This window comes from Harmonia axyridis, chromosome X, assembly GCF_914767665.1.
Source record: "Harmonia axyridis chromosome X, icHarAxyr1.1, whole genome shotgun sequence".
NCBI lineage: Eukaryota > Metazoa > Arthropoda > Insecta > Coleoptera > Coccinellidae > Harmonia > Harmonia axyridis.
Window position 1 is genome coordinate 15,721,873 of NC_059508.1, and position 25,189 is coordinate 15,747,061.

Here is a 25,189-nt window from a genome sequence, read left to right on the forward strand (position 1 = left end):
AAATATTGTATTAAGTTTAGGTTCGTTTGCTCTCCTTTATGTGATATGTGTGTTTGTCCTTCATTCATTACTATATGATTGAATCTAATTACCACAAAACTTTAGTAAATTGTTGAGTATACTAAGGAAAAGGTTTTCGGTATATATAATGCCAGAAGGGCATTACTTTTTATAAAATTGGGAAACTTAAAACAAGCGCATCCACCATTCTGATCATTATAGACATGAAATCTTAAAAGAAGCGCATCCACCATTCTGTTTATTAGTATTTTCAAATATCGAATGAAGTCCCTCATGGCAATGAATAAATTTCAATAAAAATTATACAATTTTAATTGAATGAAATTTTAACTATATTTACTCACCGCTGAGTCCAAGGTTTTTGCCCTTGACTACTTCTTGCAGATCCCCAATGAGCGACTTTTGCATATTCAGAGATTTGTACAGTTGAATTATTTCTATCAGGTAAACTTTTCGAAAAAACAACATAAACAAAAACCGTAAATACGAGAATAGTGAAAGACCACATCTTGTATTGATGAATTCCAAAGGATGAATGAAATTGATCGATTTTTCTGTCCCAAAGTAAATATTTGATTTTAGGTGTTAATCAATTTTATACTTTCAAACTGTTCAACGGTTTTCCTTAACAAGATTGTGTTCGATATTTAGGTACCGTTCATCTTCTTGTATTTGCTAATAGTTAGGAAAAAGGTGCTAATTTTCCTACAAAGCTCAATTCAATATGTCCTTTTAGACAAGTTATGTTCCTTAAATCTATTGAGATCATTATTTTGATATCAGGTTACACCTCCTTAGGAAACATTCAAATCAAATGCATATATTTAATTTATTATTCAGTGAATTAATTGAACCGAAACAAAAAAAGTCCACAAATACAAATATTATCAAAGGCTTTGGTTTTTTGATTCATCAGAAAAATCGCCTAATGTATTCTTTTCGTTTTTGGTAGTTGACTATCTAATCAATATTTATATTTTAAATGAGTAGCAAAAAAATGATGCTTTCTATCTAACAATTTCGTTAACAAAATTCAAATTTAATGGGACTATATTATAATAGGTGGCAGCACAAGCATCCAGTTCTTGTCTCTGATCCATAGACATAAAATAATTATAATGTTATTATAAGTCTATGTTCCTGTCAGACTATTTATATGTTAGGTTTCAGATTCAAATTTCAAAAATGTATCAGAATACATTCCTTTGAAATGAATTGTCTATCTCCAATATTATGATTTACAGGTAATGAATATCCTGTTTTATGAAAGAGTCTTTTTATATTGTGTGGTTTCATAAATAATATCAAGCGATTAAGAAATCATTTAACCAAGATCGTTTTCTCCAAACTTATTCCTTAATATTATCTTCCAGCTTCGCAATAACTTTCAGACTACTTCATTTCAACAACCGCTTTTGACTCAAAATGATAGGTAGTACAACTTACATTTTTTGGTTAATAAAAGAATGGTGGAGTCCCAGTAAACAATCTAAAATTTTGAAATTGACAAAGAATTTTATAGCTGTTGACAAAAGCTTCGATTTGAAGATAAATAGCAATGAAGATGATGAGGTATGCTTGATAAGTTGGTGACTAGAATATCGAAATATTTAATTGTTATAATTTTTTAGATAACTCTACAAACTTATCTCAGGAACATGTATCCTGAATTGGTGAGCAAAACCTTACATCATCAGTTCCACTTTGTACATCGCTTAGATTTCTCAACAAGTGGAGTGATCTGTATTCCTTTGAACAAGAAAGCATGTAAAGAAGTTGCCGAAGCATTCAACAAAAAGCTGACACAAAAATATTACATAGCTATTGTAAGAGGATTATTTTCTGTTGATACTATTGAAGTCAATACTCCGATAGGTTTGTTCCCAAAAAAGATTATATATGATATCATAATACACTGCTCATTGGAAAAATTGATTTCATAGGAGAAGACAAGAGAAACCCTGAGGTTCAAAAGATGTGCTGTGATAAAAAATTCTATACCAAACCAAAACAATCAAGATCGGTAATCATTGTTTTGGAAAAGGGTTCTTTTAAGAATTACCCTGCTACTAAAATTCTGATACTACCGATAACTGGTAGAAGGCATCAAATAAGGGCTCACTGTACTCATTTAGGACATACCATAGTTGGTGATTTTACCTACAGCAATAAAAAGGATGTAGAACCTAGCCGAATGTATCTGCATTCATTGAGGTGAGGAAAATTCACAGTACTTGAATCAAAATAGACACTCTATGTACAATTGCAATCTTATGAATTTTTCAATTACAGATTGGTGATTCCTAATTCTATCGAGGATTTTGATGTCCAAACTGAAGACCCCTTCTTACATGATAAAGACTGGATCCCAATTAAAGTAATCAATGAATTTAACTGTGATATATTTAACAAATTCAAAGTTAATTAGTTCCTACATTGAATGTTTCATCTCATGTTCTTGTGTTTTTGTTCACTAGATTGTTTTGTAATGTTTCATCATTCTCGATAGTTTATTTTTAATAATCTGAAGATGACGTAAATATTTTGCATATGAAGGAAAGAAATAATTTTTCTTCAAAGAAGAAATTGTTATCTGAAATAAAATATTTTCATAATTAATATGTGTTTCCCTCACTTTGATCCATTTATGTTGAATGAAATATTGTTTGACTTCATCATAGTTTTCACTGTTCCATAATGAAAAATATATTAAAATTAATTAGATAATTCAATGAAATATTAGTAAAAAATTTTACATTCTGCTCTGAGAATTTATATTTCTGACAGATATGGCACACTTATGACACTTGGTTCCAGAAATGTTGAAAACTTACAAGTTTAGTATCAAAATTGCAAATTTTCTGGTTTGCTATAGTTTTGTTCAATAAAGTATTCATTTATTTGCCTTTCCTGAATCTCAATTACATCCTCCAGGTTCAATAGTGCCTAAATATAATTGGAAAATAATTTCAAACATATCTTGTTCATTAATGAATTGATTAAATAATTATTTTGAAAATAATACGAGTAACATAACACAATATGTTAAATCAAATATAATTATCAAAATGAGTGGCTGTCACATTTTCCGTAATTCCTCAATGAATATCAGCAAAATTTATTGAACACATCATTTGTTTCGTCAACAACACATTGACTTCATCAGGTAATTATGATTACCACCATTCACATCAATTTATCTAAATAAAGAAAAGCCTTCTTTTTATTTAAGTAAACTGATGTAACCATACTCGCCTGATGAAGTGAACATGTAGTTGACAAAACAATTACTGTATTTAATAAATCTTGAGGGAATAGAGCCTTTTCAGTTTCGATCAATCAAATATGAATTTTCGTCTAATAAAGATCAAATATCTCTGACACATAAAAATTATATCGGTCTTTTCATTTGATGGAAATCCATTTTGAAAATTCAATTTTGGTTATTTTATTTCCACTTTTCATTTTATAAAAAAAAAAATTATTCTATACAGACTAGTTTATTCGTTAGATTTTACATTTTTTCTCTCATTAAAAGAAGCTCGAACACATCTGTTAGATAACGAGCTTGTTGAAATTTATTCAAAAAAAAAAAATAAGTAATTCAGAATGAGTGAATCAGCAATATATAATTGTTAAGTATACTGCTTTGTAAATTTTATAGATGTTGGCAATTTTTATTTTTGTTTATTGTTAATTTTCTGTGTTTGCAATGTTTTGAGTGAGTTAGATTGTTGAGCAAGAATTTCAAAACATGGAAATGATTATTGACGATGTAGAAGAGGACAGTGACAGGACGTCGAAAAATGGGCTGAACATTGACATCAAATAAAATATGAATTGTTGACCTAGATTATCCAGACTTGGGAAGTATCGACAAACAAAATTGGCGAAGCCTACGAAATATTCATCACACGCAATATCGTTTCTTTACCCCACAAGGTAGGTATATATAACATTTCCAATTTTAGCCTTTTAATCCATCGCTAATAATATTTACATAATAAAATCCGGATTTAAAACAACAATCGAGGTGAATTAAAATATTTGCGCGTCTTAAAAGTTGATAATTTAATTTCGATTTTCCCAATCTGACATCCGCACATGTACTTTTTCCAGACATGCCTACAACAGGAACCGTTTTGGAGTCTAGTGAAGTTTCAGTCTAATGCAGGTCCTTATGCTGTGTTATTCTAGGTTCCATATTTTCACCGATCCTACAAATTTTTTTGCACATTTGACTCTATCCCTGTATTGAATAAGGTGAGTGATTAAGAAATAACTGTTCGTAATTTTATTGATTATTAGTCAATATTTAATCGAGTGATGTTGTTTATTAATTAATCTGGAAATGGAAAATCAATCTGTATGAGTTTCAATACTCACCATACAAATACAAACATTTTTTCACGTAGATTTCATCACGATTTCAGTTAGTGTTTATTCCGTTCAAAATAATTTTTTTTTGATGAAAATTATGGAAATTCACCTGAAAATTATTCAATTTGTGTCATTCTTATTTTGCAATAATATTTCCATTTTATCATAGAAGAAATTTGGACAGATTTTCCTTTTTAATCTTCATTCTTCGGCATTTAACTCCTTCGCAATAATTTGTTATTATTTACCAACTTCAGTAATACCTATTTTATTTCATTTATTGGAACCCGGATATCGCAGTTTTATTTGAATGAATTTTCTACGAAATAGATTTGAGTGTTTCTTACAGGAAAATCGAATATTTCTCTCAAGATTCCCATTTTGACATTACTTTTAATATAAGCTGAGAATAATGGATCCTAGAATGAAGAAAAACAACAGCTCGAAGTCTGGAAGCGATAATTCTTCCCCAATTCTTTTAAGAAGACGTCTCAGTGCACCAGAAACAGTGATGAGAAAGTAAGTTATTTCACATTTTATAATGTTCATAAGATATAGGTATTTAAAATGTTAAAACTATAGAATGAAATCAAATTAAGGTATTCCCAGTTTTTGAGAATGAAAATAGAACTTTTTTACCCCTTGTATATAAGTATTAATTCTTTCTTGAATAAAAAGTGGAATTCCCCTTGACTCACGAGGAAAGGTCAGTCAGAGATTGCGTGACCTACAAGTTTTCATTGATTCAAAAGCAACAAGCCCTAGAAGAAGTAATGTCTTCACTTTCATACATGCCAGTTGAGTACCTCCTAAATTACCTTCGGTTTATGTTCTCCAGAAATCTTCTAATTGAAAACATAAATAGATGAGACTACCATACATGTGAATATTATTTCAACAATAAAATGCAAAATACAGGGTGATTCACCGGGGTGGCCTACTAGAAGTTGATGGAAAACTAATCATAAGTTTGAGCTGAAAATTTGCATATTGGGTTTTGAGGAAATGATTTTTCTCCCTTAAATATTTTCAGATCTCTACAACTTCCGGTTATACCGGAAACAGACTACTACTTCCTTATTTCAAATGGCACACCCAGTATATTATTACATCATTAGATAGCTTTTTTACGACAATTTCGGCAATATCCATACCTTGGGTGAAAACTCAACTGTTCATGAGTTAATGAGATTCCTATGAAAAAAATAGTGGTGATGAGGACTCAAATTTTTTTGGATTTTTCGGAAGAAAAAGCTTTTTTTGAAAAAAAATTTTTTCTTCTTCGATCCTTCAAATACGTAGTATCATAAGACCGTTTGCGGTTTGGACCAGAAATTTACAGGGTGTTCATAAGAAGATCATCAACTTGGACAACTCAAATCCATCAAAACTTAAGATTTTCAAATTAGAACCTTTATGTTGTTTATTTCAGTCTTTAAAAAATAGTGGGTATTATAGTCTTATAATAATAATTGAAAAAATTCTTCGAAAAAAGCTTTTTCTGCCGAAAATTAAAAAAAAATGTGAGTCCTCATCGCCACAATTTTTTTCATAAGAATCCCATTAACTCATGAACCATTGAGCTTTTATCCAAGGTATGGCATATTGCCAAAATTGTCGTCTATTTAATGATGCAATAATATACTGGGTGTGCCATTGGAAATAAGGCAGTAGTAGTCTGTTTCCGGTATAACCAGAAGTTGTAGAGATCTGAAAATATTTTAGGGAGAATGATCATTGTCTCGAAACCCAATATGCAAATTTTCAGCTCAAAATTACTATTAGTTCTCCATAAACGTCTAATAGCCATCCCAGTGAATCACCCTGTATAGCTCGAAATATCCAGTTGAAGAAATTATTCCTTTGGGAATAGGTCTGTAGGTATAGATGACTGAAACGAGTATATTTTTAGAAAATCCATACATTTCTTTCACTTGACATCCCCCTAACTTAGCATTTTTCAATCTTATGTCTTATTGACAATTTTAATAGAGATTGTACTAATCAGCAGTGTTCAAAATTTTTCAGTTTGATGAGTTGAAAAACTTTTGAATCTATTCTATGCACTCAATCACATGAATCCTAATAATAATAACTTTTATTATTTCGCTCTTTTTCTATGTACTTTAATTTTTCTGTCAAGATACAAACTGGCGAGAGCGAGGTCTCAAGAAAGTGATGCAGACCCAAGCAGTGACTCAAAATTTGGGGAATTCTCGTACGATTCACATAGTGGCAGCGAGATCAACTTACAACAAAAAAAGAAGGACACAGCTGCCATGATGAGGAAATCAACATTGCTTAGGAGACTGATGAACAATCCAAAAACACTTGGTAGCTCGTCATTCCAGGAGTGGCAACATTATTGCGGCAAACTCTCAACGCCATCTTTGAATTCCCTGCAAGGATCTCCTGAACATAACATGTCAAAATCGTATAGTAGAAGATCACTTATAGGATACGAGTACAAAACATCTCCTAAACATATAGGTTCAAAGAAAGTTTCGCCAGTTCATCAACTTTACGAAACCCACAAAAAGAGTCCTGTACATTTAGCCAGCATGTCGCCAAAGAGAAAAATAGAAAACCACGGAATAAGCTATCAGGTCCAAAGCACTAAACACAAAGATACCATCCCCATGTCTTCCCTTAGATCTTCAGATACCAAAAGTACCTATCCCGGTCAATCGGATTCTGCATACTCCAACGATAGATCAAACTTTGCTTCGACTTATTCGAGCAACGATACGCATCTAACTACTCAGGAATCTATTCTATACAAAAATGGAAGGTTGGAGAACCATCATCAAAATATGGACCAAAGAATCGTAGACGAAAACAGGAATTTTTCAGTAGACACCAGTTTAAACTATGTAAAACAAGAAACATCGACACAAACAACATCAACAACGAATCTTAATGTGATCTCCAACGTCACTCTCAGTCAGAAAACTTTAGATTTGATAGTGAGTGAAGTAATGAAAGATGTCCAAAAAAGTTGCACCAATGGAAACGACATACAAGACCAAACTGGTAGCTCTGTTCATGTAGGTGTCAAAAAAGGCAATCGTTTTGGAATAACCACTAATCAAAGATAACTTAAGTTGTATTTCGCGCATGGACAATCAGGGTGGTGCAAAGATTCTGGGATAAATCACATTTTTGTAAGGAATTATGCATTTCATTATCTTTCCCATCTTGTTCAAACCGCAATTTTATTCAAACTCAAAAACGCTTTCACATAACCAGACGACCTAAACGTAGGGGTTGAAAATTGTATTCTTTTGTTAAAATATCCCACCCAAATCTTTCAGGCCTCGTTCAAAGGAAAATTAATTGTATAGGGAAAACGCTTAGTCACAAGTCGATATTTCACATGAAAAGAAAAATCGATGTTTTGCACGGATTCATATTATTAGAATCGCTGTATATACCCACTATTGACGTAAAATAAAATGAAAATCATGTCGCAAGAATTTTGTACCATCTTGTTCTGTGCTCACTTCATAAATTAAAAAAAAATTCACTAAGAATGTTGTACAGGTGCGGAAAATATCTGGTTTTAACGCAAATTCCAACATTGAACGAGCAAATGACTCTTTGAAATTGTTGAACGATGCAAGGCTTCAAGCTGATGGACATAATTTCTCTAGAATTTCTGTGATATCGAGTAAATCCTCGTTGGGGGATATCGAGGATCATTCTGACGTTGCAAGCTTAGCAGATAGTTTAGAGGAGACATCCTCTAGTAGAGTAAGCCTAAGAAAATATGACGACAAACCAGTGCGTGGAGATTTACCACCTATACCAGTGAGAGGTCAAAAAAAGTTGATCAACTCTAAACCACCTGACGTTTTTTTCATTCCAATGAAAACTGAAGCTGAAACCACAAAATCTGTATCCGACTATTTACCAGAGAAATTGAAAGAAAAAATTTTAAAACGACAAAAAAATCGACAAGAAAAAGTAGGCCAGTTCAAAGACAATGACTTTGTGAATTCTAAAGAAACATCTGGACATGATTCGAAATCCAAATACGTAAGGAGTAAAGCTAGATTTCGTAAGCCTTTTCTACCTAGCATTGAGTCGTTCAGAAAAACCCAGAAGGAAACAAGAAATCAAGAACACGAAGAAAAAAACAGTTCTAAAAAATCTAAAAGGAGTTCTCAGGATAACACACATCGTACGTCCAAAAAATCGAAATCGACAGGAAAGCATGACAATGAACGTCATTACCATCGCTACAAAAGTGAAAACGATTATCTATACGAAGGAGGACCAAAAAGAATTTACCATAAGGCAGAATTCAGAAATAGCAATCGAAGGATAGAAATACTGGAAATCATGGAATGTGTAGATATAGGAGAAAAACATAATAGAATCACAACCAGAACAAAATCCAGAATACCTGTTTTACGGAACCAAAAGATGACACCAAGGTCTCTTAGCCCTCTTCTGATGAAAAAGGCCACATTCTTAGATTTCAGTGACGTTTTTAAAGTAGATCCAAACTTAGATCAACTAATAACAGATATTTTGATTCAATCGTTGCATAACCAACGAGAAGCATCAGCTGGTGCAAAAACATCGAATTCGAAAGACGAACACAAAGAAGAAACCCAAACCAAAACAGAAAAAGTGAATCAACAAACATCGAATACAGACAACGAACATTTTTTATCTCAAGTGAAAAGCACTAATGAAAGTTGGGTGCAGGTCTCAGAATGTGAAATCAATGCCAATAACGTCGAGACCAATCAAGTGCCTCCAACAGGTATTTTCGATAATAAATTTGATGCAGTAACAACATCCAAAGATTCTAAAGATACCCAGACACTTACTGATGACTGGGTACAATTTTATTTACCTCTGGAGAAAGAAGAGTCTCTAAATCAAGCTTCAAATGAAGGTATTCGTTTTTTCTTTAATCACCACCTAGATTGCACCTAGATTATTCCATTGCACACGTGGTCACAATCTCATTTGAAATAAATCGTTTAGGAAGAAAGCCATTGGCTCCTAAGGTTGAAATGAAAGATAGACACCTAGATAGAGGGGAAGAATTCAATTTTTCTTCTGAAGATTGGAGGAGGAATAGGGGAGAATATGATTTTGAAAGGAATGCCCCTAAAGAAAAAAACGATTTTTATAAAGAAATAATACTGCCTCCTCCTATACCTAAAAGATATGGACATTCAAGTCGACGACCAAGGTATAGAAACTCATCAAATGGAAACCCTACACCAGGTGAGCAACTGAATTTGCTTTAATTCTTTCACCTGACATTTGAAATTGTTAGGAATAACATAATAAAAACTCAACTGAAATAATTGTCATTTCTGGCTCAAATTTCTAAAATTACATAAAAGAATTATTTTTATTTAGCAATGAAATAATTCACTGAAGTAAATTTATGCTTTCGATAGAGTATATACCAATAAAACTATCATTATGTCATTATTATGTAAAGAAAACCATTCTTTATACAGGTAATAAACAGCATCTCATAAAGCAGAATCTAAAAACTGTATGAAACTCTCTAATAGCATTCTTTAAAGAAATTACTAGGAATTGAAAATCAATATTATTTATCATATAGCTTGTGTATTGTGTTCCATTTTGATAATGCTTTGTTTTTATTGATTTTGCCTTATATTTGTTTGTTTTTCAGGAGAATGGTCCATAATCTTGAGTGGGACGAACAATGCCACATTAGCTTCTGATCTGGAAATGAAAATAAGATTTCCATCTTCACATAGGACTAACTGTTTTCCTTTCAATAGTATTGGAGAATCAGGGAAAAATAGAGAAAATACTGGTATTTGTAATGATGATTCTAGATTTCCTCACATGGGTCACAAACATTTTAATAATTTTGACAACGGAACTTCATATTACAATGAAAGTAAGTATGCATATTGGAAATTAATTATATTCAACAACCACATTCAATTTTCACAGATAATGGAAGATTTCGGAAATTACCAGGAATTAATAACATGAGAGATCCAGATAATCAAAGAGTAAGAATAAATAGATAATTATTTTGGTTGGAAGCGTTCAAGAAAACAAAATTAAACTCACCTCGAAATGCTCCCTGTTTTGGTTTTTGACTTGGCGTATTATTATAAAATCGTTCAATTTTCCTAGTCCACATACAGGGTGATTCACCGGGATGGCCTATTAAACGTTTATGGAAAACTAATTATAATTTTGAGCTGAAAATTTGCATATTGGGGTTTGAGACAATGGTTTTTCTCCTTAAAATATTTTCAGATCTCTACAATTTTCGGTTAAACCGGAAACACACTACTAATTCCTTATTTCAAATGGCCCACCCAGTATATTATTGCATCATTAGATAGCTCTTTTGACGACAATTTCGGTAATATGCCATACATTGGGTAAATTTGACAATCTTGAGTTTTGATGAATTTGAGTTGTCCAAGTTCATGATCTTCTTATAAACACCCTGTACATTTTTGGTCCAAAACGCAAACAGTTTCATAATACTACGTATTTGTAGAATCGAAAAAGAAAAAAATTTTTCGAAAACAGCTTTTTCTGCCAAAATGTGAGTCCTAATCGTCACCATTTTTTTCATAAGAATCCCCGTTCAGTTTTCACCCCAATATGCAAATTTTCAGCACAAAATTATGATTAGTTAGAATCACCCTGTATATTTCCTAGGTTTTTGGAATTTTTAAAAACGTTATTTGTATTGGAATAATGTAGAATTCCCACTTTGAAAATAAGTTTCAGACCATCCAGAAACACATTGGTTTTGTGTCTGTATGCCTGTATGTCGATCTGTGTGTCCACACATCCTTATAACAGCCTTAACTTTTACAATTTTCAACCGATTTTAATGAAATTTGGTATAGGTATTCTGTTTGGGCCAAAGTTTATCTCTTGCAAAATTTAGCTTTCTCAGATGAATGAACGCATGCGCAAACCTTAAATTCCAAGGGTCGAAGGTGATTCCATAATTAATTGTTTTTTCTTAGCTTTAAAAGAGGAAATAATAATCGAGAATATTAGGAAAATGATTTTTTTAGGTATCAGATCCGATTGCTGCCTTGAGAGCAATGGAAATCACCGATATTCGTCCAAAACAAACGAAGACCAGCCTGAAAAGATACAATATGACAAGACCAAAGCTTCATCCCTTATTCGAATCGAATGTTGATAATTCGAATATTGAAAGGTGAGCCAACATTTCATTTTCCATTCAGACTAGAAAAAAAATTCAAATAAAATTTTCATCAGTCATTATACAGGAATGCTGAATCCAGTTCCAGACCTATTGAGCATCAATGGATATTCAGTTAGTCCTGATAATAAATACTACGTACCTGGTTTTGGTGGAAGACGTATTCCAAGGCATAGCTGTACATCAAACGGCATATAATCCACTCAATTATAAATCATATTATAAATCCGACAAAATATAATTTTGCGAGAAATGTTCGCCTTTTTATTTTAAATTTTATTATTCGACCAATCATCCTCAAATGACTGATGTACCATGATAAAAACATGTATATAATATAATATGTAAATATACAGGGTGATTCAAAATTCAGTATCAAGATTTCAGAGGCCTATTCTTCAGTTTTTTTTTTCATAGCTCTTTCAGTTCAAGATTAAATTTGAAATATTGGGATAATAATTCTATGATATAGTAAACCTTTTGATTGAACTGAATCTGCATATAGAGGGTGGTCCAACGAAACCTTAACACATCGATTTTCCGGATTTAAAATGAAAATGTGGAAAATCGCTCGGACCTGTCAATTTCTGATTCGAGGGGGAACAACTTTTCCGCTTTTTTCATCCCTGTAACTTCAACCCCTTAATTGGGGTGAGTACAACCACTTGATTTTGAATAGGGATGAGGGGTGTTGCGATAACTAATTTTGAATTGAAATCCGAGCGATTTTCCACATTTTCATTGTAAAGCCGGAAAATCAAGGTGTTAAATTTTCGTTGGACCACACTGTATATCAATCTTTTGTGTATTCTTTTAGAAATTTTTGGCAACATTATACATAATTTTGGCAGTGGCTTGGAATATATTGGATTGAAATTGAATTTGGATTATAGATGAGTAGATACAGGGTGATTCACCGGGGTGGCATAATAGACGTTTATGGAAAACTAATTATAATTTTGAATTAAAAATTTGCATATTGGGGATTTAGACAATGAGCTTTCTCCCTAAAATATTTTCTGATCTCTACAATTTCTGGTTATACCGGAAACAGACTACTACTTCCTTATTTCAAAAGGCACACCCAGTATATTATTGTATCATTAGATAGCTTTTTTGTCGACAATTTCGGCAATATGCCATACCTTGGGTAAAAACTCGAAGGTTCATGAGTTGATGGGATTCTCATGAAAAAAAGGTGTTGATGAGGACTCACATATTTTCTAATTTTTTTCTTTTTCGATTTTGAAAATACGTAGTACGTTGAGTTCTTACCCAAGGTATGGTATATTGCCGAAATTGTCATCAAAAAAGCTATCTAATGATGTAATAATATACTGGGTGTGCCATTCGAAATAAGGAAGTAGTAGTCTGTTGTAGAGATTTTAAAATATTTTAAGGAGAAAGACCATTGTCTCAAACTTTAGTATGCAAATTTTCATCTCAAAATTATGATTAGTTTTCCATAAACGTCTAATAGGCCACCCCGGTAAATCATCCTGTATATCATAAAAACACATACAGTCGAATTTATTGGTTAAGTTTAATAATTAATTTTGATGGTGTTTAGACAATAAGAAAAATATACATATACAATCAATAAATCATCTTCTTATTAAACCCTCACAAGTAAAGAAGAAAAAATTATTAATTGGTTTATTTATTATTTTTATATACACAAATATTCTTGAATTTTTTTTTCTCCAGTCCTCTCCTTAGACCGCTCAGGAACCAAAAAAAATTCTTTCCCGACTCAAGGCTCAAACCTCAACCTCATAGTCATAAGGATTGGAAGTAGCAAGACAATAATGGAGTGCAATACTTTTGTTGTTATGAACTTTTTTTATGTTTGCTTCAATTTGTTGCTGGTATGACTTCCCACAGTTTCTGAATCGTGAAGCCGTTTTTGATTTGTTCAACGGCCAATCCCAACTCAGGACAATAGACAGGTTTGTCAGTTTTGTGACCTCCTTCGGCCAAATAGGCGGCTAAAGTATTCGTTATTTCACCTTTAGGATCGTCGATGGCATCAACATCTAAAATATCAGAATTTTGTTGTTCACTTGACATTGCAGAAATTTGGTATTCAACGCCATATATAGGGTGGTTGATGCTGGTTGAATAGACAGCATAGAGTTCTTTATATAGTTTATTCATGTTTTCTTCCGTATCCAACCGGAAACCGAGAACAAAGCCACCACTTTCATCGGAAGTGGTTATTACTAGTGCCTGTCCAAATTTCGAGTCCCGAATGACGATCTGAAAATCAAAAATTGAAAAATTTCAGAAATTCTCAGATATTAAGCCAATTGAAAAAACTCCGGTCTGATGCACAGATGGCTGTGCTAGTATTAAATGACAGCAGTCCGGCCATTAGTTTGTGAGATATTGCATTGTGAGTGTAGCTACTTTTGCTATTTGAAAAAAGATGGAAAAAAGAATTTTGTGTGCTGATGAAATATTGCTTTTTGAGGGAAAAATACAGTTGAAGCAAAATCTTGGCTTGATGAAGAGTTTCCGGGGTCTGCACCAGGAAAATCAACCATCATTGATTTGTATGCTAAGTTTAAACGTGGTGAAATGATCACCGAAGACGGCGAACGCAGTGGACGCCCAAATAAGGCTGTCACCGATGAAAATATCAAAAAAGGTCACAAAGCTGTGAGCAAAATATGTGCCGCGCGGGCTCACAATCGATCAAAGGCAACAACGTGTTAATGATTCTGAGCAGTGTTTGAAGCTGTTTAGGTGCAATAAACCTGAATTTTTTCGTCGATATGTGATAATGGATGAAACATGGCTCCATCATTTCACTCAGGAGTCCAATCGACAGTCAGCTGAGTGGACTGCACACGATGAACCGAATCCAAATCGAGGAAAAAAACACAACAGTCGGCTGGCAAGGTTATGGCATCAGTATTCTGGGATGCGCAAGGTATAATATTCATTAATTACCTCCAAAACGGCCAGACCATCAACAGCGATTATTATATAGCGTAATTGGATCGTTTAAAGGATGAGATCGTTAAAAACAAGGCCCCATTTGAAGAAGAAAAAAGGTAGACCGGGGACTTTTCAATTGTCCTGTTACGCTCATTTTTGATTGGCCGTCCTTAATTTAAGACATGAACACTCACTGTGTTGATTTGAATATATGGCAAAGATATGTTGAACCCTTCATTGGTTGATGCGAACCATGCACATCTTATATTGGTTACTATGAAGGTTCCTAGACTTCCTTGATCACTGGACAAGTTCCAAACACCATCCATAGTAGAATATACTTGTTCCAACGGTAGCATTTTCAGATGTTTGTGCTGTATAATTGCACCCCTCAGTTTGAGTTCCCTGTATAATCTTGAAGATAAATAAGCCCTGCAAACATTTCATAACAAACATTTTTATCGTTTTTAAGGACCGTGAACATACTTATGTACCCCTGAAATTGTGGTCAAGTGCCTTGTACTGCCTGGTACCAAGTTTGTGAAAATAAATTCAAACCTAGTTTTATTTGACAATGTTAATATATGCAAAGCTTGCGCAGTACCAGTTAGTCTCTGAAAAAAAATTGATTTTTCTCATTTTCTAAATATTCGTTACACTGTGTGCTTACAGAATTAACTTCTTTAGTATTTATAGCCATGATACAGTTTAATCCAATTGCTGAAATAGGAGATTAATCAGTTTATATTGCATTTCTATAAATCAATAATCTACTTAGATTGATTCTTGGGCTAGTTATAGAATGCCAAAGCATTCTTATATTGGTTACTACCAATCTTCCTCTATCTCCTGCGTTACCTTTCGTATCTTCAATATTGTCTAGTCGATCTATTATTTTTTCCCCAGGCCTCAATCTCATTTCTCTGGAGAACAAAAAAAAACACAGTAATAAACAAGAAAAATTGTAATAAATAATCCTTGGTTTGAACCCGAGGGTAATATTTCTTATTAGATTTTTTGAAATTTTCTGCGCTGGGAGAAATAATATTATTAAATATATCCATATTGTTTTTATGAGCACCCTTCTGGATAATTAGATAAAAGGAATAATTTTGTGTCATTCATCATTACGTTTATTTTTTACTTACGTGAAAGGAATATCAAATTTAACTTCTTTGTCTTCCCAAATTCCCATTTTTTTTTTCACTTTAGGACAATTTCAATGGGTTGATATTACTTGAAAATTAATTGAAGAAAAATTGTATTCATTCGTTTGGTTGCTAAGCAACCGAATATAGTAATCTACAATTCCGATTTGTGGAAAATCGTTATTTATTTTTGATAATGCATTTATTTCACCGATATTTTATTTGAATCGGTTTTTGAATTTCTTTTTGTTTTTATTCTAATATAATCTAGTTCATTCTGAAAAGTAGTCTCAAATTAATATGTTTATTATTATTCATCTTGCGAAAATGATATAATATAATTCTAATTGAAATATTCAAAAATTTTTTTATATTAATTAATCCTTAATTTGAACACTGCCACGTCCTTGATAATTGACAATGTCAATTGACTATACTCGTACTGTCACTGTCACCGGTGATTATGATGTTCTTGTCGAAGCAAAGTGACAGGAGTAAAGTAAGTTGAAAGTGTTTATACGTTGAAGAAATTGTTGTTTTTAAAAAAAACTATTATATTTACCTTTGTAGGCCCACTGAAGAACACGGGATAGCAATTAACGACCTGTTAGACTGCACTGATTCAAAAGAATACTCCTTTTTATTTAAGATTAGGAAGTAGGTGAGTAATTTTAGGGGGAGGGTTTAATTTACTATAATATTATATTCGATTACGTACTCATAGTCTTTGATTATATACAATTTCGATAATGCTTCTACGAATTGAATCTATTCAAATTGTCTATATGGTTGCTTCACTTATTCATCTTCTTCCAGGTTGTTACATTTCACCCATCAGACTCCGAAGCAACCAAACAGGCATTAATAAAAATGCCTGCAGTACGTGGAGATGGAATGAGAGGCTTGGCCGTATTCATTTCAGATATAAGAAATTGTGAGTGCTATTCATCACTTTACTTTAGTGTCTGCTTTTTAAACTTTGAGTAGTGGAAATCCGGAGACTCCTGTTTTGTAAAAAATCTTTCTTTCTATAAATTCTTGAAGATTGAGATTTAGCATTTCACTTGGGTATATTACGGTATTGATTATTTTTAATTTTCAGGTAAAAGTAAAGAAGCAGAAATAAAAAGAATAAATAAAGAATTGGCCAATATTCGAAGTAAATTTAAAGGAGATAAAACCCTAGATGGTTATCAGAAGAAAAAATATGTATGTAAATTACTCTTCATATTTTTACTGGGACATGACATTGATTTCGGTCATATGGAAGCTGTTAATCTGCTCTCTTCAAATAAGTATTCTGAGAAGCAAATAGTAAGAAACGAATATATGTGTACTGCAGAAATTTGTTATTGACTCTTCATTTTAGGGTTATCTCTTCATATCTGTATTGGTTAACACCAATAGTGAACTCATAAAGCTGATTATTCAAAGTATTAAAAATGATCTATCATCAAGGAATCCTATCCATGTTAATTTAGCTCTTCAGTGTATAGCAAATATTGGCAGTCGTGAAATGGCTGAAGCTTTTGGTAACGACATTCCCAAACTCTTGGTATCTGGGTAATTTATGCAATAGACAGCCGACAGATAGTTATTTCTTTTAATTGATTTTTTACAGTGACACAATGGATGTGGTAAAACAAAGTGCGGCTCTATGTTTGTTGAGACTCTTCAGAACGTCACAAGAAATTATACCTGGTGGAGAATGGACTTCCCGTATTATTCACCTTCTGAATGACCAGCATATGGGTGTTGTAACTGCTGCAACAAGTTTGATTGATGCTTTGGTAAAAAAGAATCCTGAAGAATATAAGGGATGTGTATCTTTGGCAGTATCAAGGTTGAGCCGGGTAATAAACTTGTTTGAATGCTGTTTTCAAAAGATAACCTCTTATTTTTTCAGATTGTGACAGCAAGTTACACTGATCTTCAGGACTACACTTACTATTTTGTACCTGCACCTTGGCTTTCAGTTAAATTATTACGTTTATTGCAAAATTATACTCCACCAGGTACAACTGTAATTGATTTGTTTTTTCTTTTTTTATAACTACTTATCATATTTTCAGCCGAAGATCCGGGAGTCAGAGGTAGGCTCAATGAATGCTTGGAGACCATTCTGAACAAAGCTCAAGAACCTCCAAAATCCAAAAAGGTGCAACATTCAAATGCTAAGAATGCAGTTCTATTTGAAGCTATCAGTTTGATCATACATAATGATAGGTGAGCCCAAAAATGTATTATGAAATCAAGCATTATGTTTGGAATTTGAAAGAAAATTTTTCAATTATTCTGGGTTATCTACAAATCAAGGGCGTAGATCTTTTTTTCTTGGGGGGGGTAATCGAAAAAAAACTTTTGACGACATTGTTTACTCATATCTATAATGTGAGAAATAGAGGTTTGATAATGAAGTTTGAACCAAATTACTCGAAATATTTTTTTTTATTAACAATTCGATTGTTCTTATCTTATACTGGGTGCTCCTGAATTGGAGTTAGGAAGGAAAATGAGTGATTCCTTGGATAATTTTAAAAATAAAATGCCCCATAAACATGAGCCCGCAAACACTTTGTTTTTGAGATGCAGTGTGTTTCTTGTAGTCCTACTTTTTTTTGTGATGCTTAACCAGTTTATCGAAATAATTGATTTATTTATCACAGCTACCTAACTGGATCTTCATAATAATTTGGATTTTCCTTAGAATTACTAAAGAGCACTGTTTGAATTTTTTTTCTCGAAATCGATTGCAGATACGACAAAACTACATCAAATCAAAAAGTGTAGTACTGAACCAGAGTTCCTTTCTAAATTTTTCTGAACTACCAGTCGTTCACAAAAAAATAATTCTGGAGGAAAGAAGTGGGCACCCTTCCAGAAAAAATTCACCCTGTAGATTAGCATTCAAAATTAGGATATCACATGATGAAAACTTTAAATTGGAATTACTATGCCAATTCAAGTTAAATATCTGCTAGGTGCTATGAGAGAAAAACTTGATAACACCTGTATCTCATAAACAAAGGGGTGGTAATTACACCCAGTACCCCGCCTATTTCTACGCCCTTGCTACAAATTGTCTTTCTACTACTCTCCTTAGTATTTTTCTTGGATAAAAAAAACTTATATCAAATGTTCATAACCAGTATTTATTTTAGTGGAATAGTTACAATTAAATTTTTTTGTTTTAGCGAGGCTAACTTATTAGTTCGGGCTTGCAATCAGTTGGGCCAATTTCTGAGTAATCGGGAAACAAATCTAAGGTATCTGGCGTTAGAGTCCATGTGCCACTTGGCTACTTCTGAATTCTCTCATGAAGCTGTTAAAAAGCACCAGGAGGTGGTGATTCTGTCTATGAAAATGGAAAAAGATGTTTCTGTCCGTCAAAGAGCTGTGGATTTACTGTATGCGATGTGTGATAAGAGTAATGCCGAGGAGATTGTCCAAGAAATGTTGAATTATTTGGAAACTGCAGATTATTCAATTCGTGAAGAAATGGTTTTGAAGGTTGCAATCCTTGCAGAGAAGTATGCTACTGACTACACTTGGTATGTAGATGTTATATTGAACCTGATAAGAATAGCTGGAGACTATGTTTCGGAGGAAGTATGGTATAGAGTCATACAGATCGTGATTAATAGAGATGAAGTACAAGGTTATGCAGCAAAAACTGTATTTGAAGTAAGAATAATTTACACATGAATTTTTCTGCTATTAAATACTTTTTTGGTTGTTAGGCCTTACAGGCTCCAGCTTGCCACGAAAATATGGTTAAAGTTGGTGGATATATCCTTGGAGAATTTGGTAATTTGATTGCTGGGGATCAGAGATCTTCTCCAACTGTACAGTTCCAACTTTTACATTCCAAATATCATCTTTGCTCACCTATGACTCGTGCTCTTCTACTTTCTACTTATGTAAAATTCATCAATCTCTTCCCAGAAATAAGAAGTCAGGTGCAAGAGGTAAGGTAACAACTAATCTTAACTAAACACTTGGATTCACACATTAATTGTAGGTTTTCAAACAACACAGTAATTTACGTTCAGCAGATGCAGAATTGCAGCAAAGAGCATCGGAATACCTTCAGTTGAGCATCATTGCAAGTTCTGATGTTTTGGCAACAGTTTTAGAAGAAATGCCAGCTTTTCCCGAAAGGGAAAGTTCAATATTGGCTGTTTTGAAAAAGAAAAAACCCGGTAGATTACCTGAAAATGAAATAAAAGAAACGAAAACTCCAGTCGTAATCAATAATTATACTACCAATGATAATCACAATACAAGCAGTTCGACTGCTTCTGCTGATCTTCTTGGATTATCTACACCAACCCAACCAAGTACTGCTTCAAATACAGGTGGTTTACTCGATGTCTTGGGCGAGGTTTATGGAAGTAAATCGAATTCTTCGTTAAATAATAATGTACAACCTAATTCTAGTAATTTCAAAAAGTAAGTCAGCTCATGAAAATTTTATTACAAAGTTGATGCAAATACATTAATTGTTTTTAGGTTTGTTTGTAAGAACAATGGAGTCCTTTTCGAGAATGATCTGATTCAAATTGGCGTTAAGAGCGAATTCAGGCAGAATTTGGGACGCTTGGGTCTTTTTTATGGTAACAAAACTAACGTTCCATTACAAAGTTTTGTTCCCAACCTTTTATGGTCAGAAGAACAAAGTAGCAAATTGGTAATCCAAATGAAGCCTGTAGAGCCTGTTTTAGAGGCTGGAGCACAAAGACAACAAATTATCAATGCTGAATGTATAGATGATTATACAGGTTTGTGATAAATAACTTAGCCCTGTAGTGAGTATAACTTTTTATTGTTTCAGATACCCCATCTATCGGTTTGAGTTTCCTCTACAACAATATTCCTCAGAAAATAACTTTTAAATTGCCTCTTACTTTAAATAAATTTTTCGAACCGACTGATATGAATGCTGAATCATTCTTTGCTAGATGGAAGAATCTAGGAAGGTAAAACAACTATTAGGCCAATTGAAAAGTCCCCGGTCTGATGCTAGTATTAAATCCATATGATTTTTAGTTAGTACCAACCTTCAAACGATACGTGTCAAAATTTGACAGCAGTCCGACCATTAGTTTGTGAGATATTGCGTTGAGTGTAGATACTTTTGTTATTTGAAAAAGGATGGAAAAAAAAAATTTCGTGTGCTGATAAAATATTACTTTTTGAAGTCAGCTGAGTGAACTGCACATGATAAACCTCCAAAAGGGCGAGACCACCAACTGCGATTATTATATAGTGTTATTGGATCGTTTAAGGGACGAAATCGTTAAAAAACGGCCCTATTTGAAGAAAAAAGGTGCTGTTCCTTAAAGACAATGCGCCGTGTCACAAATCAATGAAACAATGGCAAAATTGCATGAATTGGGCTTCGAATTGCTTCTGCATACACAGTATTCGCCAGATCTGGCCCCCAGCGACTTTGTCCTGTTCTCAGACCTCAAAAGAATGCTCGCTGGAAAGAAATTTAACGCCAATGAAGAAGTAATCGCCGAAACTGAGGCCTACTTTGAAGAGAAAGACAAAAATGGTATCAAAAAGTGGGTAGATCGCTGTATAGCCCTCGAAGGCAACTATGTTTAATGATAAAATCGAATTTTGCCAAAAAAATCTTTTGCTATGGTGGACCGGGGACTTTTCAGTTGGCCTGTTATATTAGGTAAAAATTTCAACTTGTAATCCCCCTCTTATCTTTTTCAGCACAAATCAACAACGCTCACAAAAAATATTCAGGGCTACAGGACCAATGGACCTTCAAGCAGCTAAGCCCAAAATAGGTGGATTTGGTATGCAGCTGCTCGAAGATATAGATCCGAATCCAGATAACTTTGTTTGTGCTGGCATTATCCACATGCGCTCACAACAAGTAGGATGTCTTTTGAGATTGGAACCCAACAAGAATGCACAAGTAAGTAACAGCTACATTTCAATTAATTATTTTTGAAATTCTTTAAAGGTGGAGGGTGTAGGCTTATAAAAGTATATATGTAATTTTTTTTTTTTAAATTCATTGCTTTACATCTGATAAACTCTGTTTTTTCCAGATGTATAGATTGACAGTTCGTTCAAGTAAAGAGAGTGTATCAGTTGAAATATGCAATTTACTTGCTGACCAGTTTTAAATTCAATGTAAATCTTTTATATAAATATATACATATATATCAAACTAAAATCAAATACTCTTTATTTCTTATCTTACTGTTAGTAAAGCGACCTTTTGAACGTCATATCAGTGGATACAAAGTAAAATCTATACTTATAATATCTTTGGCAGTGCTATGAAATCGATATTTATTATGTCTTAAGGTAAATGTATTGATGTAGATACCTACCAATAAATTAATCCAAACATTTTTGAAGACATTAGCTAATGCAAATTTTTAACTCATATTTTTATGAGATCATATTAGGTTCCTACGACCTGATCTCAAGTATTTTTTATTCTTTATAGAATTTATGCTCAATGCTGAGTTGTATCTCTGAATCCTTATTATGATCAAATTTATTTTATTATATTATTGAGTTTATATATTATTCTCAAGTTTATATAGATGAATACCTGAATGATATCTTAGGGAATTGTTGATTTGTGAAATGAATTAAAGCTAACATACAATACAGAGATCTTGTATTCCAGACCTCATTAATTTGGCTTAAACCAATTGTACTATTTATAGTGACTATTATAATGTTCTGATTGTATGTATTATAAGTACAAAGTAAAACATTTTGTTTTCATTAGAAAAAAAGTTGACGAAACCAGGATTTTATTCAATTTCCCTAGAATGTTTCCTCCAACTTGAAAAAACGAACAGATCCAAAAAAAACTTTACCCATTATTCAGTACCTATCGAATTTTGTAATCAGGAAGCCACTAAGATCATACTAATTCAATTGTACATATTTCAAGTGAGTTATAAATGAAAATATCCATAATTTATATAATCAATTAGCCTTAACCTACATATGAAACAATTTAGCATTCTAATAAAAAAATTTTTGTTCCTTACTAGGCTAGGGAAAATAAATTTAAACTATTAATATTATGTAAGGAAAAAACTGATAGCAGATTAGTATTTAGCATGGAAGATTCCTCAAGATATCAAATTTTGAAGTGGATCCGACAACATTTTTGAAGCAAAATTCCTTTCTCGAAATATCTAGGAATTGAGACCTTTTAGAAATCAACTGACAATAGATTTATATTCAGCGTGGTCAAATTTTCAAATTGATTCTTTCCAGGACTCAATGGTGCCATCTAGAAAGAGTAGCTCAAACCCGCTTATTGTGAGGAGGTTCCCATCACAGGATTCTGTAGGTGTTGGGCCGCGAAATGATCAGTTCAGTAAGATGCGGATAGACAACTAGCAGTCAAATTTTCGACTCATTTAATGAAAATATCTAAAAAAATGAGACCTTTCAGAAGCAAACTGATTTCAGATTTGTATTCGTCGTGGTCGAATGCTTCTTCATACAAAGTTTCAGGCCAAAAAATGTTTTGTACGAAATTTATCAATCGAATTTAGAACTTTTTATGGAGTATGTATTTGGAAGGTTTCGAGGACTTGGAGATCAATTTTCATTTAAGATACTAGTATGATGAATTGTGAAACATTTCAGCCTTTCCTTTCTTTCTTTTTCGATTTCGATCAGAAATTACTGGCAATTCTTGCGTTAGTTCAGCCTTTTTCCGCAAAAGTTGACAAAATGAACTGAAAATTTGGCGCTGCGATCGCTTGTGCTTGGATGCGACATAAAAAATTCAAAATTTGATGTATTGTATAGTCAAAATGATAAAATTTTAATCTCAAATATAAAATGACAGGACATATGAGAATCTAGGCTTGAAGATTTCCACGAGTTCATTTATTCACTAAAATATTCGCTGATTTATGCTGTTATATATCACTCATTACTTTATAACTTTTAGCTTCAAGTAGCGAACATTTGTAGATACTCCTGTTACTCTAATTAAAGTCCGGAGACAGCATTTTCCAAATATGGTTAATATTAGTATAATTCTGCGTGATAATTATAGAAAGCGGAAATCATGGTTATAGTTCTCGCTGCCCAAATGGTACCACTTAACTTTAAAATAATTCTGCACCAGGATCTGAATATCCTGAAATTATCTTTATCTACCACCACCTTCATAGGACATCTATCATGATCGTCATAATTCTTTCTAAATCAAAATAAATAATAACTGAAATTGATTTCAGTTCGAGGAGGTACTTTATTCAGAATTGAAAAATTGTCTGAATGCCATGAAATCAATTTAATTTATTAGACAGACGTTAAAAAATTACTTTTGGTCGACCCCCGTAATGAATGAATAATTATTTTTAGATGAAAACTTTTCGGTCAACCCACATATTCCACATTCCGATTTTTATGTCGCATCCAAGAACAAGCGATCGCAGCGCCAAATTTTCAGTTCATTTTGTCCCACTTTTGCGGAAAAAGGCTGAACTAACGCAAGAATTGCCTACTAAATTGAAGCCTTAAAAATTTCATGGGTCTAGACCTAGGAAATTTCTCGAATTTTTTGAACTGTTTTTTTTTTGTAGTGGATTTCGATATTATTTCGGAACATGAAGTTATTTCGTAATGGATTATCGATTTTCTAGGAAAATCGATAATTGGAATGTTATTATTATATTATTAATGGAATTCTATAAAATCGTGAAAAATTGTGTGAGGGAAATCCTATAAAAACAAACCCCACAAGAAAAAACCAGTTCAAAAAATTCGAGAAATTTCCTAGGTCTAGACACATGAAATTTTCAAGGCTTCAATTTAGTAGGCGATTTTTGCGTTAGTTCAGCCTTTTTCCGCAAAAGTTGGACAAAATGAACTGAAAATTTGGCGCTGCGATCGCTCGTCTCGGATCCGACAAAATATTCGAAATGTGGGTTGACCGAAAAGTTTTCATCTAAAAATAATTATAATCCATATACGGGGGTAAACCAAAATTAAGTTTTATTAAGAAAGAATTGACAATCGTGAAGGATGGTCCCCACCCTTTGAAGGTGGTGGTGAATATGAATAAATGTATGCACTCAACATCCAATGATGTTATAAATAAAAGTTGACAGCGTAAATCTTGTCAATTTTTACCAAGATTGGAAAATACTGTCTCCGGAATTAATTTGTGTTGTGTGTTTTCTCAAAATCTTCGCTACTTGAAGCTAAAAGTTTTAAAGTACTGAGTGATATATAACATCGTAAATCGCCGAATATTTTAGTAACTAAATGAACTCGAGGAAATTTTCAAGCCTGGATTCTCACATGTCCTGTCATTTTATATTTAAGATTGAAATTTTATCATTTTCACCGTACAACACATCAAATTTTGAATTTTTTATGTCGCATCCAAGAACATGCGATCGCAGCGCTAAATTTTCAACTTTTGCGGAAAAAGGCTGAACTAACGCAAGAATTGCCTACTAAA

General features: G+C 32.9%; 5 protein-coding genes across 10 annotated transcripts in view; 3 read left to right on the forward strand and 2 right to left on the reverse strand.

Moving 5' to 3' along the window:
- Window positions 1–906, reverse strand: part of LOC123686497 — a 2,012-nt gene extending 1,106 nt beyond the window's left edge. Inside the window, exon 1 of the mRNA XM_045626685.1 lies at window positions 366–906. Coding sequence (XP_045482641.1) covers window positions 366–529 — 164 coding nt within the window. The 5' untranslated portion in view covers window positions 530–906. The remainder of the gene's footprint in view (window positions 1–365) is intronic.
- Window positions 1–2,640, forward strand: part of LOC123686495 (RNA pseudouridylate synthase domain-containing protein 1-like) — a 17,075-nt gene extending 14,435 nt beyond the window's left edge. For 4 of the 5 annotated variants that reach the window (XM_045626680.1, XM_045626679.1, XM_045626681.1 and 1 more), the window contains 4 exons: window positions 1,395–1,593; window positions 1,653–1,896; window positions 1,965–2,235; window positions 2,314–2,640. In XM_045626680.1, coding sequence (XP_045482636.1) covers window positions 1,447–1,593; window positions 1,653–1,896; window positions 1,965–2,235; window positions 2,314–2,449 — 798 coding nt within the window. In that variant the 5' untranslated portion in view covers window positions 1,395–1,446 and the 3' untranslated portion in view covers window positions 2,450–2,640. Of the gene's footprint in view, window positions 1–1,140; window positions 1,266–1,394; window positions 1,594–1,652; window positions 1,897–1,964; window positions 2,236–2,313 lie in introns of those variants that run through there. The other variant, XM_045626678.1, reaches the window with a different exon arrangement.
- A 1,107-nt stretch (window positions 2,641–3,747) lies between these two features.
- LOC123685948 lies at window positions 3,748–11,867 on the forward strand. Of its 2 annotated transcripts, none has more exons than XM_045625842.1 (10): window positions 3,748–3,963; window positions 4,141–4,284; window positions 4,751–4,920; window positions 6,545–7,448; window positions 7,945–9,310; window positions 9,403–9,648; window positions 10,073–10,306; window positions 10,363–10,424; window positions 11,460–11,608; window positions 11,682–11,867. In XM_045625842.1, the coding sequence occupies exons 3-10, from the start codon at window positions 4,814–4,816 to the stop codon at window positions 11,731–11,733; spliced, it is 3,120 nt and encodes a 1,039-aa protein (XP_045481798.1). In that variant the 5' UTR covers window positions 3,748–3,963; window positions 4,141–4,284; window positions 4,751–4,813; the 3' UTR covers window positions 11,734–11,867. The 2 variants fall into 2 exon arrangements, with proteins under 2 accessions (XP_045481798.1, XP_045481797.1); XM_045625841.1 differs by having other exon boundaries at window positions 3,749–3,963; window positions 11,671–11,867.
- A 1,209-nt stretch (window positions 11,868–13,076) lies between these two features.
- On the reverse strand, window positions 13,077–15,918 carry LOC123685810 (Bardet-Biedl syndrome 5 protein homolog). The gene is made up of 6 exons (XM_045625698.1): window positions 15,706–15,918; window positions 15,332–15,480; window positions 15,228–15,277; window positions 15,044–15,171; window positions 14,752–14,989; window positions 13,077–13,873 (listed from the first exon to the last, which is right to left on the reverse strand). Exons 1-6 carry the CDS (start codon window positions 15,750–15,752, stop codon window positions 13,469–13,471), a joined length of 1,017 nt encoding a protein of 338 aa, XP_045481654.1. The 5' UTR covers window positions 15,753–15,918; the 3' UTR covers window positions 13,077–13,468.
- Window positions 15,919–16,122: 204 nt separating this feature from the next.
- Window positions 16,123–22,460, forward strand: LOC123685809 (AP-2 complex subunit alpha). Its single transcript, XM_045625697.1, has 15 exons — window positions 16,123–16,204; window positions 16,276–16,366; window positions 16,522–16,639; window positions 16,808–17,019; window positions 17,075–17,268; window positions 17,327–17,558; window positions 17,612–17,720; window positions 17,778–17,931; window positions 18,900–19,389; window positions 19,446–19,673; window positions 19,727–20,157; window positions 20,218–20,486; window positions 20,540–20,684; window positions 21,436–21,643; window positions 21,780–22,460. Exons 3-15 carry the CDS (start codon window positions 16,576–16,578, stop codon window positions 21,855–21,857), a joined length of 2,814 nt encoding a protein of 937 aa, XP_045481653.1. The 5' UTR covers window positions 16,123–16,204; window positions 16,276–16,366; window positions 16,522–16,575; the 3' UTR covers window positions 21,858–22,460.
- Window positions 22,461–25,189: the final 2,729 nt, after the last annotated feature.